The sequence below is a fragment of the Gymnoscopelus braueri genome (genome assembly GCF_963280865.1).
Source record: "Gymnoscopelus braueri genome assembly, chromosome: 1".
Lineage (NCBI taxonomy): Eukaryota > Metazoa > Chordata > Actinopteri > Myctophiformes > Myctophidae > Gymnoscopelus > Gymnoscopelus braueri.
The window spans coordinates 56,209,109-56,230,171 of record NC_137603.1 but is presented as its reverse complement, the minus strand read 5'-3'; the positions used below and the strand labels follow the sequence as shown (position 1 = coordinate 56,230,171).

Sequence of the window (21,063 nt, the reverse complement as noted above, 5' to 3'; positions counted from 1 at the left end):
AGTGAAATCTTAATGTGTTCTCTGGATTAAGCCATGTCATTTTATAGATTTCTTTGGCCATTCAAAAATAGCAGATCTACAAGCTCATCGCTATGAGCTTGTAGATCTGCTATCTTTTGAAAAATCGTGGAAATCGTGTGCAAATCTTTGAATATATATTTTTTAAAACACCTGAGGACCCGATTCTACAAATGTATTCTAAATCCTAACAGTTTTATGAAAAACTTGTGTTACTGTATCAGTGTTTCTCAAAACTTTTTCATGTCAAGGACCACCCAAAATTATATATATTTGGCCACATACCTCCCCATCTCAAAATATTTTGTTCCAGAAGCAAAGATTTGAGTTAAAATTGTTTGCTTTAAAAAATACAAATCTGCTATTTTTTGAATAGCCAATAGCTAAAATCTAAAATGACACATGGATGCTTTCAAGGTCTTAAAGTGTTAAATCAAGCCATCTCAGTAATATCACGGGTCAGTTAAGTTGGACACACTAACCTGTAGACAGTAGTAGTGGGTGTGGTGACTTTCTCGTTCAGAATGCGACACTTGAATTTGTTGTACTAAAAAAGACAAATGGCTCACATTAACAGAGACATTCTGAGTAGAGGAACACTTTTTTCCACATTGTTCTGGGTTCCTACACATTTTGAATGTCATCATAGACAAGCAACAAAAAAATTATAAGGTTTCAAACATTTCGAAAATAGCTAACCTCCAAGCTCACAACGCATCACGATACGAAAAGTTGTGAGCTTGTAGATCGGCTATTTTAGCCATTTCTGAAATAGGGCTTAAGTGGTTATGGTTTTAGCCTGCGCAGTGTGACACATGGTAATATTGGTAAATGGTGCATTTATATATAAATGGTAAATGGTGCATTTATATATAAATGGTAAATGGTGCATTTATATATAAATGGTGCATATATATCATAGAATGCACATTCACCCATTCACACGCCAATGGCGGAGGAAACCATGCAAGGCACCAACATGCTCATCGGGAGCAGTTAGGGGTTCAGTGTCTTGCTCAAGGACACTTCGACACTAACTCTGGGGGAGCCCGGGATCGAACTGGGAACCTCGCGGTTCCCATCCGGCCGCTCTACCCGGCCACTCTACCCCTGATCCACTGCCGCCCCCAATATTAACATCATCATCTTTTCTTTTTATGCTTTGATAAATACACAGTAAGACTGTGGTTTTAATCTTAGATTTGTATTCATTGTTCTTTATTCATTGTCTCTTCTGTTTCTATATTTCTTGATTGCATTGCATATATTTGTACTTACACCCTTTCTTTCTGTTTCCATGAACTTAGTTTTTGAAAAGTGCTGTATAAAGTTTATTATTATCATTATTATAAGAGATGGAAGTAAAGTCATATTTTATTCCATAGATTTCCAGACCAGTGCAGGAACCCAGGTTGTGCGAGGAGGGGATTCTCACCTTAAACATCTTCAGAAGTGTCTCCTTGCTGATCTCCAGCCTCTCGAAAGCCTGCTTGTCCTTCACCACGGCCTTGCACAGCGTCTCCAAGTCCCCAAACTCATTGCTGGACACACTCCTAGAACAACCACATAACATATCGTCGCTGTCGGGCAGAAACCAGACATCTTCATTCTTTTAATCATAAATCAGTGCTATTGAACACCCTTTACGTCTGTGTGTGGGTTTTTATTGAACCAATGAAAAGTATTCAAAGGCGTTTCTGACTAATCCTCCTAACTCCATTGGATCCTCAAACTGTCATTCAAACTCTCTAACTCCAACTTGTGGAGATAGTCGTTTTTGTCCATCATTAATTAGAATAACGAGGTCAGACGGAAAAAAATACAATCTCCACATAATGGTCCAAAACCTCCCAACTCCACTTAAGCTGTATTTGGGTAAAGTGATGATAATAAGGACACATTCAAGTATCTGACAATGTATGAAGTCACCATACCAACTTTGATGAGGCAGTATTGTGTTGTTCTAAAAACATGTTTTCTTTTTAATTTCCTGAAAAGTTTATATTTTGGACATAGCTGGTTGACTCTACAGACTATGTTTGCTATGCGAGTACATATATCAATTAATCTTGAGGAACAAGAAAGCGGAAACCGCAGCATTAACTGGAATGTCTCGTTAAAAAAAATAAACCACTGCGGTAGCATCAATCAAAAGATTTGTGTTTCATGCATACATACATTACTTCAATAAATTTGACCAGGTCAGACCAGAATTCTGCACTGACCATGAGGTCAAAAACAAAAAAATATTAAAGAACAGGTTCTTCTAATAATCCACTCCTGGTCAGCAGCCCTGCTAAAACATCCTTTAATTGGCAAACACCAGGTTCCCTACCCATAGAAATACTGCACGAGACACACACTCACCTATCCTGATCAACCTGGACTGTGTTTAGTATCACTTAGCAGACAAGAAAATGCTCATGCCTGATATCCTTAGTTGCACTGCTCGCCGGTATTGCGCATCACCGGAAATAGCCGATCTACAAGCTCACAACATGTCGCAGTGCATTGGGTTGTGAGCTTGTAGATGTGAGCTTCCATCTGCCATTTTTGGTGCGTGACACCAAGCATAACTCAGGCTTTATGGCGATTGTACTTTGCTTACGTTTGCTCATCCATGTACATGTCATAGTAGAAGCCATTCTCAATGGGGGGTCCATAACATAGACAGCCTCCGTAGTGATGCTCCATTGCTTCCCCCAGGATGTGGGCACTGGAGTGCCAGTATACCTGAAAGAAAAGACCAAAGAAATGACACATACTGTATGATATAACAAAGCACTTAAAACTGAAAATAGATACATTAAAATGTTTGTTTTTTTCTAGACTAAAAGCATGGATGCAATGGATTATTACCTAGTGAGTTGGAAATATGTGATTTAACACAGAAACATCAGAAAAAGAGAGGGGAAGTCCGCACACCGTGGAAGAGTTTTAGTTTATTTGTTAGGCAACGTTTCGACCATAACCGGTCTTCAACAGGTCTTGATACATTCCGTACTTACATAGGCAAGACTAGCAGAGCCCTTGGCACTCGTATTAGTGAACACAGAAGTAATATCAGATGTGGTGATGAACGCAACCCAGTTGCAGCACATTTTTTTAAATGTGGACACAGCATTACTTCTCTCCGTTATTGGGGTATAGAAAAAGTAGACAGACCCCCCCGTGGTGGTGACCATAACAGTCTACTCCTCCAACGAGAATCCTTTTACATATACACACTCAATACTATGTCTCCTCCATGAAAAATAACTCATAAATTAGTGTTCTGTGCAGAGGAACAACCCCCCCTCCCCCCCTTCTCTCCCCCTCCTGTTCCCTGGTATGAATGAGTGTCTTGTCTGTTGTTTGTCCTGTTTGTTTATTTTATTATTATTTTGTATGTCTCACGTTTAAAATGTATCTGCTGCACTCATACTTTGTTAGTGGTCGTCACTTTTATCATAGAGGTACTTTTAATTTTCATGTGTCCATTTGAGCTGTGAATGGTAAATGTATTGCACATGAACTTTTTAGTGTTGGCCCTTTAACCTGTCCACCCTGAATGCCCTTATTTGGAAATATGTTTTTCCTTTTTTTGTGATGGCGTTACCGCCCCCGTATTGCTCTTCCTAGGATCTACAAGCTCTCTATATGGCATCACTGTATTCAGCCTGAGCCTGTAGATTTGGTGGGTGTGTTTGTAGGTTAATACCACAGCTGCCGTTGATTGTATTGTGCCTCTCCTTCCTGTATTTAAACACGCCATGCTTTGTAATGTATCAAGACCTGATGAAGATCGGTTATGGTCGAAACGTTGCCTAACAAATAAACTCAAACGGTGTGCGGACTTCCCCTCTCTTTTCCTGATGTACGTATTGTTGTCCAGCACCCGATAAATTGTTTTAGGATGTGCGTGCTTACCCCTCGTTCCTATTGTTAACACAGAAACATCACTGCTGAAATATATTGCAATCATTTAACTGAAAACTGCTGTATTTTTTTTTTTGCACTTGAAAGGGCACTCAGATTCAAGCACTTAGCTTTGTTCAGCTGGAGCGCAATGGAATATTTTCTCTAACATACAACTACATTTGAACCTATCAGTAATTGGTTCATCCAAAACATCCATATCTTTTGACAAAAACATTTTAAAACTCTTGACATTGAACATGGCACAGGTCAACATTGTGATCAAAATTGTGTTTTTTTTTGATCAATTTTAGTTTTGTATTGTATGCTTTATTTCAGACAGAGACAGTGAATAGAGACAAGAACTATTAGTATAGCCCTTATGTGTGTGGTATGTGCTCTTATTCAGTGAACCACAGTGCCAATTCCGGTTGATTTTAGGATTGGAGGGTGATTTCCTCAGGGACGCTGGAAGTCATTTATGCCAAGGGGGGCTGGGCTTGGCGGGGGACTCCGCACGCGCGCGATTTTTTTTTCACATGTGTCCCGCGATTTTTTTCACATTTTTCATGTTTTTTCACCTTTTTCAACAAATATTTTATTCCCCAAAGTTAAATACATCATTGTTTTAATATATAAGTGTGTATATAGACTTTTAAAATGATATATATTTGTTTAATTTACAAAAAAAAAATTAAAAAGAAAAATTCAATTTTTTTTCAATTTTTTTTCTTTCTCTTCCCCACCAGGGGTGCTGCAGCACCCTCAGCACCCCACTTCCCGCGTCCCTGGATTTCCTCCTACATAATGTACGTTCAATTGTTAACAAGCTTGTATATATGTGGACACCTCCAACAACACATTACAAATGCCGGATTTGACATTTTCACTGCCCACTTGTAGTGTCACCAAGGCACCAAGGCACTGCGTCAGTCCTACTCACAGCCTGGGCGTCCTCGTTGTCAAAGCGGAGAATCTCCAGAGAGCAGTCCTTCTCCAACGGTCTGTCCAGGTCCCACAGCTCCCCACTCACCCGAGAAATCACCGCGTTATCCGCCAGGCCCTGGCTAAAAGACAAAACACATTAGTGTCTGAAAGAGCTGCTGGGAAAAAATATGTGACGGTGTGTGGGATAATTAAGTCCCCATCAGTTGTTGTGGGAGTATATGCTACAGTACATTTTGCACATGTAGAATTTGTTCTCTGCATTTACCCATCCTAACTATTAGGAGCAGTGGCTGCCATTAATACGGCACCGGGGGGGGGGGGGGGGGGGAGCAGGTAGGGGTTAACCACTAGAATTTAGACAGATGCCAGGTTCATTTGTTGACCTGGCATCCAATAGTTTCAATATACCGATTATTTATTTCTTAATTTTCTTTATATTATACCGTTTTAGACTGATGCCAGGTTCTTGGTTTACCTATGATCCTAGATTGCTGAGGCACTACACTGTATCTCTGCATTTTATGTATGCGTTTACCTTGCTTACTTTAAGTCGCTCTGGATAAAGGCTAAATGCCTAAATTGTAAATCGTAATGACTGTTATAGATGACTATATAATGACTGTACAATCAATGATCACTAGATAGAATGATCTATTGATTAGTAGTATGATTAGTAGTAATTGAATGATTGTTACTAACAATCATACATTCATATCAACTAATAAAAAATACAATATCCAGGAGGTGTTCTACCTGATACCACAGGCTAGCTGGTAGGGGGTGGTGACCCAGGCCCGTCCCGCCACCTTGCCACCGTCAGGCAGCTCAACAGTGATGTGCTTTCCGTCCGCAGCTCTCCTCGCCTGCAGGGCATCGCTCTCCTTCTTCAGCTCCTCGTACAGACTCAGGCGCTCTGCTATGTAGCCAGGCAACGGCTTCACCTGGGGACAAAACAGAAGAGGTCAACGATAATGACCAGTGACCAGTAAAACACACACGATACTTACAATGGAGAAAACAGCTTTTTATTAGAATTGTGTGCATTTATAATGGTGTATTTGTAGCACTGGATTGTGCATTTGGTCACATATTCCTTCCTAGGCTGCCCTAGCGCCCCTCCTCCTACCCCTATGTGCAGCATTGAGAGCCCTGACGTCACAACATTTGGAGCGACGCCCACTGCACTCTGGTTGGTTGGAGAAATTAAAGGTTGACTCCCACTTCCTATGCCAGGAATGTCAACAGGCTGGTCCAGGCTCTTATTTTTGAGCAAAACGCGAAGGAAAAGCCTGGAGATCGAGGCTACATAGTCCTAACACCACAAAAGTGGCAAAGTTTGAATTGATCCATTGCGTGTCGCAACGCGACATTGTGAGCTTGTAAATCAGCCATGTTCAATATTTATCATACAAGGAATTACATGGGGCTTAAGTGGTTAATTTGAACACAAGCAAGCAGTTTGGTGGATGAATGTATGTACATGAATGTACAGACGGATGCTGTGATGTTGTACTTGAACACTCACTTCTTTTCTCCCTCCGGCTTCCTGTCCCTTATTGTCGTTTTTTTCCTTTTTGCTCTTGTCAGCAGATGGCTTGTCACCTGGCCTGGCATTAGGGACCACCACCTGCAAAGAGTCATGTGCATAACATATATCTATTGGATAACCATAACCAACGGCACCATATCACATTTCATTCAAAGTGACCAACAACAGAACATGATGCAATTCAAAGCAAGCACCCCTTGGACAGCATGGTGGTGGCACTAGGTGACACAGGGTGTCACTGCTATTTCTAGAAAGGGGGAGTTTGCCAGGGCAGGCTAGTAGCATATGATACAATTACTCAGCATCATTACTACTTTCCCTCATTATAATGACACCATACAATAACAGAAGCAAACGGATCTAGCCAGGAGGAGTTCCTTAGCACTGATACATGACTCTGATATTATATTATATCATATTAAATGACATGGATGAACTTCAACATAGTGTTTGCACTTTCTCCCTTTTTGTCTCGTACATCTACATAAACGTTCAGATTTCAAATATAAAGTGCTTACCCCGTGGCCACGGATGTTACAATTATGTACGGGCCCTCAGAAGTACCCGTATCTTCCGTATTGTTAAATAAAAAGCATTTTAATCCGATCGGTGGCCATTTTCTTCGTATTTACTCCATATGCTTTCAACTACGCGACCCTATCGGTTAGGAGGTGTGTTGCACTCTGATACACTATAACTCTATGAAAAAATGGCCACCAATTGAATTAAAGTGCTTTTTATTGAACAATACGGAAGATACGGGTACTTCTGAGGGTCCGTACATGATTGCAACAATCGTGGTCATGAGGTAAGAACTTTATATTTGAAATCTGAACGTTTATGTAGATGTACGGACCAAAAAAAGAGAGACAGCGCAAACACCAGGTTGAAGTTGATCCATGGGCACTTTCTCCCTTTTTGGTCCGTACGTACATGGACCATGGCTATACCTTGTTATCTGGTGGGTTCTTGCTAGTGTTCCTATGTGGAGCTTTGGCAGTGACAGTGACTGCTGGTGACACTGCCTGCTGCCGGCTCTGGGCCTCCAGCTGCAGCTCTGCCTGCAGACCCCTCCGGAGGTGCAGCAGCCGGTATGAGAGCTTCTCATTCTCGCTGCGGAGGCTCTCCAGCCCCGGGGAGACGACGGTGGGAAGACAGACGAGGCTGCTCGGGCCTCCGTTCACCAGTCCGTCACGGAGACTAGTTATCTCCTTGGTGAGGAGCTGGATTTGGTGCTCCTGTGCGGCCAGGCGTGCAGACAAGCACTCCGCCATCTTTAAATGTCCAATAATAATGTATTCAGAGCTGCGTGGGCGGGGGATAGCGCCCTCCTGTGTTGTGTTAACTTATAGCCATGGATCACATCCATGGCTACGGTCGTCTGTCACGACCGTCATGAATGAACTTCAACCTGGTGTTTGCACTTTCTCCATTTACAGCCCGTACATCTACATAAACGTTCAAATTTCAAACATAAAGTGCTTATCCCATGGCCACAGATGTTTCAATTATGTCCGGGTTCTCATAAGTACCCGTATCTTCTGGATTGTTCAATAAAAAGCATTTTAATCCGATTAGTGGCCATTTTCTTATAGAGTTATAATGTATAAAAGTGCAATACACCTCCCAACCAATAGGTTCGCGTGAAAGCATAATGGGGAAAATACGGAGAAAATGGCCACCAATCGGATTAAAATGCTTTTTATTTAACAATACGGAAGATACGGGTTTTTCTGAGAGCCCGTACAGTATTGCAACATCCGTGGCCACGGGGTAAGCACAGCAATAAGCACTTTATATTTGAAATCTGAACGTTTATTTGGTGTACGGGGCTACCGGCTAAAAGGGGAGAAAGTGCAAAGGGCTACCTCCTGTGTTGTGAAACTTGTGTTGACTGTGTCGCTCACATTTTTGGAATCCAAAGGTTAAATTAATGTTCTTAATTGCCCTCTTGAAGACCAATAATAAGATATCTAATTTATCTTATACATTTAAAGGGAGTTTCAACAGACAGACAAATACCTTTGACACCATGTGGATGTCTGCAGTACCGGGTCCAAACATTAGGGGGCAGTGTCATATTTTACTGACACTACACGTAAAGTTGACAGTTCACCAGCATGGGCTGTCAGTTCATAGGGTAGTTTTTACCTTTTTATTTTTGTATACTTTACTTTATATCATCATTATTCAGGATAGCAACAACAACCAGATAGAGTTCGTGTACTCTGGTGACAAAAATATTACCTTTTTTTGGAAAAAAAAAAAAGAGAAAAAAAACTATTAATCATGTTAAAGCCAGTGGTGTAAAGTAACTAAGTGTACTCAAGTAGTGTACTTAAGTACAATTTTGAGGTATTTTTTGTTTACTTGAGTATTTCCAATTTCCAATACTTTTACTTCTACTCCACTACATCTCAGAGGGAAATATTGTACTTTTACTACACTACAATTATTTGACCAATTGAGTTACTAGTTACTTTGTAGATTTGAATTATTATTACAAAACATACATTCACCACTTCAACCCTATACATTTCGGCCATTCAAATGAGAATAATGAGAACTTTTACTTGTGGTACTTTAAGTACATTTTGAATACTGGACTTTTACAGAGTATTTCTGCATTGTGGTATTGATACTTTTACTTAAGTAAAACATTTGAGTACCTTTTCCACCACTGAGCACCACATTTTAAAAACTATAACAAAACTATTAATCACGCTAAAGCAACGAGACAATTTGAGACAATTTCATAATGTATGCTAAAATAAAGGAGAGCAGCCCCCGCCTTACAACCATAAACTAGGGCAAAAGTACCACATGTCCTCCTGTAGCGTGTGATCATGTAAACATTAACTCTGTGTGTGTGTTCATGATCGAACAGGTAAATCATTTCATTTAATGAAACATTCTGAAGAAAAGTGAGCCATAGTTTTAAATGGTAAATTGTACATTTTGAAATAATTCTAGTGGTAAAGAGAAGACTGCTGTTCTGTGATTTAACTGATATTTAGTAGTACACTAGCCTTGGATCAAGGCTATCATACATGTATTTTATCCAGACACTTTAGTATCGATGACAGATATGGAAATGCAAAGATCTATAAAATACATCTATGATAGTCTTGGTCCCAGGCTAGTAGTGTAGTACACATTGATTGCTAACAACACAGCAGCACTGCATGCCTTTTTTTCTCTCTTGTACATATTTTTCATTTTTCATACCAGTAACCTGTAAGCTGATTGTATGGCGTTCTGTATAGTAGTGTATATATCTGTCTGTCTCTTATATGTCATCAGGATTTGTGTGCATGGGGATCTCATCTTAAACAAGCCTAGTGCTTAATGAGTCTTCCAGTTTAGTAGACCTTGTATTGTGAATTTGTACTTCCATGTACTGATGTTCTCATGTCTTACTAAATAAAGTACATCAATCAATCATGTATAACATCCACTGAATCATGTTATAGTCGACCATTAAGCATACACTTTGCACAACAACACAGAATGCACACAGTGTGTATTTAAACGTTTAAAAAAATATAAATAATAACCTGACCTGATGTATTTCAGGACATTTGATGCAGAACCATGGCTGCCACTTCCAGCTTCGCCCCTCCGAAACTAACTGACTTCATCCTGACAGAGAAGCTGGGGAGTGGGACCTATGCTACAGTCTACAAGGCCTACAGCAAGGTAGACCTACTGGTGTTACTACAAAGACCTACTGGTGTTAATACAGTCTACACAGACCTACTGGTGTTAATACAGTCTACAAGGCCTACAGCAAGGTAGACCTACTGGTGTTAATACAGTCTACAAGGCCTACAGAAAGGTAGACCTAATGGTGTTAATGCAGTCTAAGTACAAAGCCTACAGAAGGGTACTATAATGCTACAGTCTGCAAAGCCTACAGAAAGGTAGACCTACTGGTGTTACAGTGTACAAAGCCTACAGAAATATATATATAAGCCTACAGAAATATACTGTAGGCTTATTTTAAATGTTAACTTTTTTGGTTTTGCTTAGTTTTTTTCCTGTTTTAACTAGTTATTTTCCTATTATTAAAGTTGTTTGCATTTGTTGATTTATTTAATCCCCGTTGTATTTCACTATTCTGTTCTGCTTCCATTGTGTCTTATAGTCTTATCGTGATATAGACCGTGACATTTTGACGCTTTTCACATCCATTGCAAATATTTTATACAATGTTGAAATGAAAAAAATATATGAAAGCCCATAGCTGCAGCTGACGCCCGGGTGTTGACTCTCTGTGTCCTTGTAGGGGGACAGCAGAGAAGCGGTGGCAGTGAAGGTGGTCGGGAAGAAGACTTTAAACAAGGCTTCTATGGAGAACCTGCTGACAGAGATCGAAATCCTCAAGACGGTGCGACACCCTCACATAGTCCAGCTGAAGGACTTCCAGGTCAGGCACTGCAGATGGTGAAGTGTGTGGAAGGAAGCCTACTGTACTATTATAGAGAACCAAAGTCCGGAAATGTGGTGGGTCCACTGTAGCCTGGTAAAGCCCCTCCCTCCGGAAATCTCTTTTCCATTTGATTTCCAATGGAAATGAGATTTCCGGAGGGAGGGGCTTTACCAGACTAGTGTCCACTGACCCACCCATCTTAAAATGTAGGATGGGTGGGCCAGTGACTGCCTGCTGATCCTAATATTTCACCCATTAAGACCTGGAACGCATCTGTCATTTTTTTATTTGAGCTCAAAAGCATTATTTTACACTTTGGCTATTAAAAAATAGCAGATCTACAAGCTCATAGCGCGGCACTCGGTGCCGCGCTATGAACTTGTAGATCTGCTATTTTTGAAAAATAGTGAAAATGTGTGCAAATCTTTGAATATATATATTTTTAAAGCGAACATTTTTAACTAAATTCTTTGCTTCTGGGACCCCCTGGAACAACATATTTTGAGATGGGGATCTGCGGTCAAATACATATCATTTTGGGGGTCCTTGACGTGGAAAATTATTGAGCACCACTGATATAGAAACATACGTTTTTCAGAATACTGTTGGGATTTAGGAGACATGTAGAATCAGCTTCAGGTCTTAATGGGTTAATATCAGGAGCAGTGGGCAGTCACTGACCAGCGCGCAGGGACCAGCAGCTTCAGCTGTTGGGTCAAGGGGCACTAACAGGAGGAGTATGCGCTCCACATGCATGTGTTTTGGTCATCCTAGTTATATTTGTGGAGCTCTAACTGAAGCTTTTTCCACTCTCCTCTCAGTGGGACAGTGAAAACATCTATCTCATTCTGGAGTGTTCTGTGTAGCTTTACAAATGGCTTCTAGATCCTAACAGTTTTCTGAAAACCATATGTTGCGATAATAATATCAGTGGTTCTCAAACTTTTTCATGTCGCGGACCCCCAAAATTATAGGTATTTGGTCGCGGACCCCCATCTCAAAATGTTTTGTTCCAGGGACCCCCGGAAGCAAAGATTTGAGTTACAAATGTTCGCTTTAAAAATATATATATATTCAAAGATTTGCACAAATGTTCACGTTTTTCTAAAATAGCAGATCTACAAGCTCACTCGGTGCCGCGCTGTGAGCTTGTAGATCTGCTATTTTTGAATAGCCAAAGTATAAAATAATGGTCTATAGCTTCAAATCTAAAATGACTCAGATGCGTGCCCGGATTGAATGGATTTAACTGAAGCTTTTCCCCCTCTCCTCTCAGTGGGACAGTGAAAACATCTATCTGATCCTGGAGTGGTGCTCTGGAGGAGATCTCTCTCGGTTCATCCGCGGCCGAAGGCTGTTGCCAGAGAGCGTGGCGCGTCGCTTCCTGCAGCAGATAGGTGAGCTGAACTGAACTGAACTGTGTAGAGGCTTAAAACAGTGTTCATTGCATATAGCCAACGTCTACAGTACAACTCCCACCAAAAGTATATATATCGTTGCTGTCGGGCAGAAACCGTCTTATCTCCATATTCTAACTTTCTGTGTTTTTTTGACATCACACAAAAGAGCTTGTTGCTATTTTGGAATTTGAATCCTGAAAAGTAACAGTTTTGGACATATGAGGTTTCCATCCGACAGAGACTATATATATATAAGTATACGTATGTACAGTATATAGGACTGTTTAATGGTTTATGCGTACGGACATGTAGATGTCGTTGTTGCCTGACTATGTGCTACCATTAACCCATTAAGACCGGAGGTCGATTCTACAAATGCCTTCTTAACCAGTAGTTCTTTCAAGATTTTACAAAAATGTACAAGATGTACAGATATACAAGCTCGCAGCACGGCACGAAGTGAGCTTGTATATCTGATATTTCTGAATAGCCAACACTAAAATCTAAAATGACACAGAATGCTTTCCCTGATTGATGGGTTAAAATAGACCTGTACTGTGGCCACCCCGGAGCATAACCATATACCATGTAAATAAGGCTATAGTCCTGACTCCGGTTCGAATCCGACCCAAGGCACTTTACTGTATGTCACCCTGCCTTTTCCGTCTCACTGCATCTGTCTGAAACACAGCATAAAATGCCAAAGCTAAAAAAAAGAAAATAGACCTGTGCTCTTTTAAGATAATTAATAATTAAGTCATATTATTGTCCAATAATATGACTTAATTTTAAACCAAGTACTGATCATTTAGATTAAAAAATAAATGTTTCTTTGTTTCGTTTGTCTTTAATATGAAATTACCATTTTTTGTTTGTTTGTTTCTCTTGTCTGTTTTTTTAATGTAAAATTTCCGTTGTTTTGTCTTTGTATTTTTTTTTTGTCTCTGTTTTGTATTTGTATTGTTGCTCCCTCCCTGCCTCCCTTCCCCAAAAGGACCACAATGGAAACAAGCCTTGGGGCTTTCTTGTATATTTATCCTTTTGAATTCATTTTCAATAAAGTGCTCAATCAATCAAAAACTCTTGTCTGTGTTGGGCTGTGCATGCACGGCAGTTCAATGTGATCAGCTTCACAGCTTCATTTAATTATATGGTTCATTTTTTGTTGTGTCTGTTTCATGTTCCCTTCTAAACAGCTAGTGCCCTCCAGTATCTCCACGAGAGGAACATCTCTCACCTGGACCTGAAACCACAGAACATCCTGCTCAGTGGCTCCGTCCTCAAACTAGCAGGTGAATCCGTCATGCTACAAGTCACACTGTCCTGCAGAGCCAGCATTTATTCTGCTCATTAACCCATTAAGACTGGGAAAGCATCTGTCATTTTAGATTTTAGCCACTTGAATCATTATCTTATACTTTGGCTATTCAAAAATAGCAGCTCTACAAGCTCATAGCGCGGCACGAGTGCCGTGCTATGAGCTTGTAGATCTGCTATTTTTAGAAAAATCATGAAAATGTGTGCAAATGTTTGAATATATATTTTTTAAAGTGAACATTTTTAACTCAAATCTACAAATGTCTTCTAAATCCTAACAGTTTTTTTTTAAATACTTTATGTTGCTATAATATCAGTGGTTCTCAAACTGTTTCATGTCAAGGGCCCCCAAAATTATATGTATTTGGCCACGGACCCCCATCTCAAAATATGTTGTTCCAGGGACCCCCAGAAGCAAAGATTTGAGTTAAAAATGTTCGCTTTAAAAAAATATATATATATTCAAAGATTTGCACAAATTGTCCACGATTTTAAAAAAAAAATGCAGATCTACAAGCTCATAGCTGTGAGCTTGTAGATCTGTTATTTGTGAATAGCCAAAGAAACCTTATTAGGTTAATATACAAACGAATGGATTAAAGTTCTCAGTCTGATTTCAGTCATTTAGATTCCATAGAAGCATGTTGCGCAGCGAAAATAGCCGATCTACAAGCTCTCATGTAGATAGGCTATTATTGGTTATTATTTTAAGATTAGAGCATTTGAAGTGGTCATACATACTAGCAATATGTTCAGAAGCATTTTCCATAAAATCTTAATAGTCTCGGATATTTCATATAAAAGCAAAGGTTTAAAGCCTCAATCTGTGATTTCTTCACCTGGTTGGCAGTATGAATAACAGCAGGAACAATATTACTAAAACATTATAATTTTACGTATTGTGCTAATTGGTTAAGAGGGGAGGGGGGGGGCATAATAACATTTTCAGTCGTGAGATTTTATTTTTGCTTTAATCCGTCGCAAACATATTTGCATGTGGCTGGGTCCTGGGATGTGCAATGTGACAGACAGTGGCGGAAAAAGGACTCACATTTCTTACTTAAGTAAAAGTATCAATCCTGCAATTTAGAAATACTCTGCTACAAGTAAAAGTCCGGAACTCAAATTTGAGTACAAAAGTAAAAGTACTCATTATGCAGAATGTCCCATTTCACAAGTTTTCAAATGTGTAAAAATCTTTTGAAAATAGCAGATCTACAAGCTCACAATGCGTCGCATCGCGACGCATTGTGAGCTTGTAGATCTGCTATTTTCAAATGGCCGAAATGTATATAGGTCTGAAGTGGTTAAAGTATGTTTTGTAATAATAATCCAAATCTGCAAAGTAACTAGTAACTAAAGATTTCAAATAATTGTAGTGGAGTAAAAGTATAATATTTGCCTCTGAGATGTAGTGGAGTACAAGTAAAAGTATTGAAAATTGGAAATACTTAAGTAAAGTAAAAGTACCTAAACATTTTTTACTTAAGTACAGTACTTGAGTAAATGTACTTAGTTACTTTACACCACTGGGGACAGATGGCCCAACCATGAGATCACAGCCTTGCCAGGGTGCTGCTGTTGTTCTTGGAAGGAGAGCTGTGTCAGCTCGAGTGTCTGTGATGTTTTCACGGCATAATGAAGTATTCTCAGACTCCATGAAGACACTTGGTTAATTGTGCACTGCTTGCTCATCATAAATAATCAGAGATCAGGTATTATGCCATCGGTGGATACTGTGTGGTACAAATACAGTGATACAACGCGATTGATTGATTGAATACTTAATTAACACGTTGCAAATTGTACAGAGGTACGGTTTACAATGAGTGTTCAAAAGGATAACACAAAAAGCCCTAGAGGATTGTTTCCATTGTGGTCCTATGTGTATTCAATTCGTGACAACAAACGTATTCAGCATTGAGCAGACACTCGAGTTCAAAGGGCTTTACATTAATTATCTTGAGTGCATTGAGGTGTTTCCTCAAGAGAAATGGTACCCTCTTAACACTGGCAATATTGATTGAGTAATTAATTAAATTATATTAATGCTATATAGAGCCACGCCTATATAGAACCACATGCATGAACAAAATACAGACAAAATACAGCTACCCATACACAGTAAAAATCCTCAGTATTCGTTTAGCTCAGAGAGTGCACAAATGGAACCAAATGGGGTCCATGAAGGAACACTGAGGAGTTAACTGTGTACAATGGTTCTCAAAGTGGGGTCCGAGGACCCCCAGAGGTCCTGACTCCTTGGGGGTCCCCAGCAAAAGTAGTTATTGCATCACCATCATTTTAATCACCTTTTCCGTTTATATGTTTGCTATTTAAACATTATATAGCCGCGCTGCGAGCTTATAGATCTGCTATTTTGGAAAAGGTTTGGAAAAATGTTTTTGAATAATTTGGGGGAAAAAATAAACACTAATCTTGTCTTCTGGGGGTCCCTGGCACAAAACCCTTTCAGATGGGCCTCCACACCCAAATTCATATCAATTTGTGGGTCCTTGACATGAAAAAGTGTACAGAATGTGAATGTTACACAGTAATAACTTGGTTATCTATATCTACCCTCTCTGTGTGGTTTCAGACTTTGGCTTTGCCCAGTACATGTCCCCGTGGGACGAGCAGTGTGTGCTGAGAGGCTCTCCTCTCTACATGGCTCCTGAGATGGTGTGCAGGAGGCAGTATGACTCCAGAGCTGACCTCTGGTCAGTAGGAGTCATTCTCTATGGTGAGACAGACAGTTTCCGCACTTCTTTTAACGCCACTGTTTCCCAAACCTTTTGGCTCGAGACCCAAAAAGAGAGATTTGATGTTTCCCCGGGTCTACAAGCCGATCTACAAGCCGATCTACAAGCTCACAACGAGTCGCATCGCGACACGTTGTGAGCTTTTCACACTGAAAGCTTTTTTTAATTCATGGAATTTGTTAGATTTTTTTTTTTCCCCTGAAAGATTTAGATTCGAGATTTTTTTGTGACATTTTTGAAAATCTTTTGAATTGAAGAACATTTGAGGAAAACGGGGGATATTTACCTGCGACCCATACAAATGGGACCGCGACCCAAACATGGGTCCCGACCCAGTGTTTGGGGAACAGTGTTTTACATAATCTGTCCTCTTTGCATTTAGTAATACTTTTCTTCCTATACTGTAGTTCCAGTGACACATCATTGTTTAAACTTGGGGATATGCTTCAGTTTGTTTGTTCAACCAGTGGGATGTAAGATGTTCTGACAGAGTGCTGTGTGGAGTATGGCTGGTATTGACATTGACGTTACTTTTACCGTTATATGAAGCTCATCAGCTCCATTTGGAAAGAATATTTCACCTTGCAATAATTTTACAGGGGAAAATAATCAATCCTCTAGTTGACTCAACATGACGCCATTGTATTCAGTTAATAATCAATCCAGGCTAAAGTGCGTTATCAACACAGTATTAATAATGCACTTTGCTTACCCCTTAAGAAGTAATTTACCCACTGCAATGTTTATATGCACTGTAGAAGCACTGTTTGGCCGTGCACCGTTCGCCTCAAGGTCCTACACTGAACTGGAAGAGAAGATTCGCAGCGACAAGCCCATTGAGGTGAGTCACATCCCAGAAACGGCCTTTTACGTAAACAGTGAAGAAAAGTTAGACGTGGCGCTGGGTAAGGGAACATGAGCTAAGGAGTTACGTTATGGTAATAATGTCCTTGTTAAGTGCGCATCACAGAACGTTCATGTTCTGTAACACAGGCAGATTGATGTCTTTGGTCATTTGCATTAGAGTCGTGAATATTGTGAATCTATGAAGAAATAATGTCACTCCTCCGAACCAACCAAAGAGAATCTCTTTCTGACCTGTCAGTGCTAGCTTTCTGCATCGTCACTGCTGTGCTGACACCAGGGCACGCAGCCAGGGGTGATTACTAGCCTGGAAACCAGACCAATCTGCCAGAGCCAATTAATTTGGTCATTACTACATTAGTGTGTTGTTCCCCCGTGGAGCCACTAGGGGGCATGATTGCTCAGTATACCTGCACTTGTATGAAGTCATTAGAAGTTGGCAATAGGCAGTGCATGTGCATCAGAAGTGGTTGACTGTGCTTAAAGCATGCTTCCAGCATACATACCAACAATGTGAGATGTCTGAATCACTATACAATTCCCAGACAACCATAAGCCTACAGGGCAGAATGGTGGAGCTGTAAAGCCTGATTTATACCTTAATTGCACATCGTGTCTCGCATCGAAAAAATGGTAATCCAATTCAAATGAGCTTTATTGGCATGAGAAAACATATGTTTACGTTGCCAAAGCAAGTGTCAAAACATGATAAAAAACAATTTATGAAAAGAATGGGGAAAGTATGTACAGTTGGAGGGGGGCACAGCATTGTGTTAAACAGAACTATGTCACATATGCGTCGTTATATACATGTTGGCGAGGCTATAAAGCTTTTTGAGATAAATAGCAGAAATCTTTTTTTGCAGTCACTTTTGGGACAGTTAGCAGCATTTTCCCCAAAACTATTTAAAATAGTGTAGAAAAAGCCTCAGATTTCAAATGTGTTTTAAAAGTAGCAATCTGTAAAAATGATTTTGTTAAAATGATTTTATTAATATAATCAATTAAATTAATTAGCTCAACTGTTAACTGTTGCACCCGTAAAAAAAACGAACGACTGCTTGTTAACCCATTCAATCCGGGACACGCATCTGTGTCATTTTAGATTTCTTTGGGCTATTAAAAAATAGCAGATATAGTCTATGAAATGAATACCAAGGACCTCAACGGAAACAAGTCCGCAAGGACTTTTTTGGACGGACCTTTTAGACAAAAGTATTATAAATGTAACTGTGATGGTTTACATTCTTTTTGCCTAATACAAATTTCAATCAATCAATCATATACAAGCTCATAGCACGGCACCGAGTGCCGCGCTATGAGCTTGTAGATCTGCTATTGTTGAAAAATCGTGAAAATTGTGCAAATCTTTGAATATATATATATTTTTAAAGCGAACATTTGTATATAATTAATGTATAATTTGTATAATTAATCAATATTTTGTTCCAGGGACTTCCAAAAGCAAAGATTTCGGTTACAAATGTTGTTTCGAAAAATATATATATTCAAAGATTTGCACAAAATAATGTTCAAGCTCGTATATGCCAAGCTAGAAGGTGACAGACAGACAGACAGACAGACAGACAGACAGACAGACAGACAGACAGACAGACAGACAGACAGACAGACAGACAGACAGACAGAGGACGGACAGAGGAGGATGATGATGAGGCTGTAATGTGTGTTGTGTTTGTGTTGTGTTGTGTTGTGTTGTGTTGTGTTGTGTTGTGTTGTGTTGTGTTGTGTTGTGTTGTGCTGTGCTGTGTTGTCAGCTGCCTGCAGGGGCCCGGGTCTCCAGGGACTGCAGAGACCTTCTGCTCCGGCTGCTGGACAGAAACCCTGACACTCGGCTCACCTTCGCACAGTTCTTCTGTCACCCCTTCGTGGATCTGGAACACATGCCCAGTGCAGACAGCCTGGGCAAAGCTGTGAGAGACAGGATGGGGGGAGGGGAGGCGTGTGTGTGTGTGTGTGTGTGTGTGTGTGTGTGTGTGTGTGGCATTACCACAATATAAACATACTCTGTTACAAGTAAAGGGCCTGTGTTCAAAATGTTACTTGAGTAAAAGTACAAAAGTATTGGCATCAAAATGTACTTAAAGTACCAAAAGTGAAAGTACAAAAAATGTTTGAAAATAGCAGATCTACAAGCTCACAACGCGTCGCGATGCGACTCGTTGTAGATCGGCTATTTTCAAATAGCCGAGGTATAAAATAGGGCTAAAGTGGTTAATGTATGTTTTATGTGGAGTAAAAGTACAATATTTTGCCTCTGAGATGTAGTGGAATAGAAGTAAAAGTACTGAAAATTGGAAATACTCCAGTAAAGTAAAAAATTGTACTTAAGTACAATACTTGAGTAAATGTACTTAATTACTTAACACCACTGGTGAATGGAATGTATACATTTCACACATTCGTTTGTGTGCATTTGTACATATAGAGAGAGAGAGAGAGAGAGAGAGAGAGAGAGAGAGAGAGAGAGAGAGAGAGAGAGAGAGAGAGAGAGAGAGAGAGAGAGAGAGAGAGAGAGAGAGAGAGAGAGAGAGAGAGAGAGAGAGAGAGAGAGAGAGAGAGAGAGAGAGAGAGAGAGAGAGAGAGAGAGAGAGAGAGAGAGAGAGAGAGAGAGAGAGCGCAAGTGCAGGGTACTGTATGTACATACTGTACCGTAGATGTTTGCATGTGTTTGTATGCATTCAGTATAATCGTTGCTGACGGGCAGAAACCTCCTATCTCCATATTTAAACCTTTTGTGTTTTTTCGTTAAATTAACGTGCGCCCCACGTGATCATACTACAGCCTCCACACACAAGTGTATCAAAAGTAGCAGATTTGAATTGTTTTTTCATTTGAATCCTGAAAAGTACGAGTTTTGGACATATGAGGTTTCCACCCGTCAGAGACTGTGTGTGTGTGTGCGTGCGTGCGTGAGTGCGCGTGCGTGAACATGTGCGTGCCTCTTTTGACAGTTGTGTTTGTGTGTGTCAAGCTTTGTGTGTGTGCTGCTGACATCCCCTTGAACAGTGTGTGTGTGTGTGTGAGCATGTGCACGTGTGTGTTGCTCTCTCTTTCTCCTACGTTTGTGTTCATCCCTGGCTGGCACACGTTGGCTCAGGCATGAGTGCACCTCATGCATGCATAAGCACGCATTCCTCCCTCCCTCAGAGAGAGACTCGCTCCTCCAGGCCTCCCACATTTGCGTGTATGTGTGTGTGTGTTGGGATGTTTTGTCTGCATTGCCTGTGTTTGTATGTTTTGTCATTGCGCGTGTGTGTGTGTGTGTGCGTGCAGCATTTCCCCCCGAGTATTGGGAATGTGCAATGAATTACAATACATTTAGACACCATTTCAAATCATCAACCTTTTTTGTAGTTTGAAAAAAGAAAGTAAGTAATCTTACTGTGTGTATCAAATTGATTGATTTGTAGGCCTGCAAGCAGAATTATAATACTTTATTAATGAAAACATGTGTAACACCACCAGAGGAAAACAATTATAAGCCTAGTGCAATATGGAGATTGCAGTAGTCGTCGGTATAGTAATTATTTTGATCGTTTTTGTAATTGGCTGAACAGCTCTGTTATGTATCTACGTATTATTATGTCCATGCACATTTCAGAGAATCATGAGCAATACACTGTGAAATCCTCAATGTAACCCAGAGAGTGTGAATGAGAACCGGGGGTCCATTTGGTTCCATTCGTTAGACCAGGGGTCTTCAACGTTTTTCAGTCCAAGGACCCCTTAGCTGAGAGAGAGATGAATCAGGGACCCCCCACTACAGATTAAACAGCACTATCATGTTGGATTCAAGTTAATGTGTATTTTCACACAGTTAACCACTTAAACCCTCAATGCCTTTGTCCCTCTACA

The 21,063-nt window shown here is 40.2% G+C and overlaps 2 protein-coding genes across 4 annotated transcripts in view; one reads left to right on the top strand and one right to left on the bottom strand.

Annotated features, from left to right (window-relative positions):
* tars3 (threonyl-tRNA synthetase 3) overlaps positions 1–7,692 on the bottom strand; it is a 34,634-nt gene extending 26,942 nt beyond the window's left edge. Inside the window, exons 1-7 of the mRNA XM_080424985.1 lie at positions 7,363–7,692; positions 6,389–6,490; positions 5,617–5,804; positions 4,859–4,982; positions 2,627–2,751; positions 1,454–1,571; positions 501–565 (exon numbers count right to left, since the gene is read on the bottom strand). Of these exons, the coding sequence (XP_080281111.1) occupies positions 501–565; positions 1,454–1,571; positions 2,627–2,751; positions 4,859–4,982; positions 5,617–5,804; positions 6,389–6,490; positions 7,363–7,686 (1,046 nt within the window). The 5' untranslated portion in view covers positions 7,687–7,692. The remainder of the gene's footprint in view (positions 1–500; positions 566–1,453; positions 1,572–2,626; positions 2,752–4,858; positions 4,983–5,616; positions 5,805–6,388; positions 6,491–7,362) is intronic.
* Positions 7,693–9,237: 1,545 nt separating this feature from the next.
* ulk3 (unc-51 like kinase 3) overlaps positions 9,238–21,063 on the top strand; it is a 42,536-nt gene continuing 30,710 nt past the window's right edge. For 2 of the 3 annotated variants that reach the window (XM_080425671.1, XM_080425672.1), the window contains exons 1-8: positions 9,238–9,299; positions 9,989–10,111; positions 10,701–10,841; positions 12,121–12,241; positions 13,441–13,536; positions 16,161–16,304; positions 17,082–17,164; positions 18,963–19,118. In XM_080425671.1, coding sequence (XP_080281797.1) covers positions 10,007–10,111; positions 10,701–10,841; positions 12,121–12,241; positions 13,441–13,536; positions 16,161–16,304; positions 17,082–17,164; positions 18,963–19,118 — 846 coding nt within the window. In that variant the 5' untranslated portion in view covers positions 9,238–9,299; positions 9,989–10,006. Of the gene's footprint in view, positions 9,300–9,988; positions 10,112–10,188; positions 10,207–10,700; positions 10,842–12,120; positions 12,242–13,440; positions 13,537–16,160; positions 16,305–17,081; positions 17,165–18,962; positions 19,119–21,063 lie in introns of those variants that run through there. The other variant, XM_080425673.1, reaches the window with a different exon arrangement.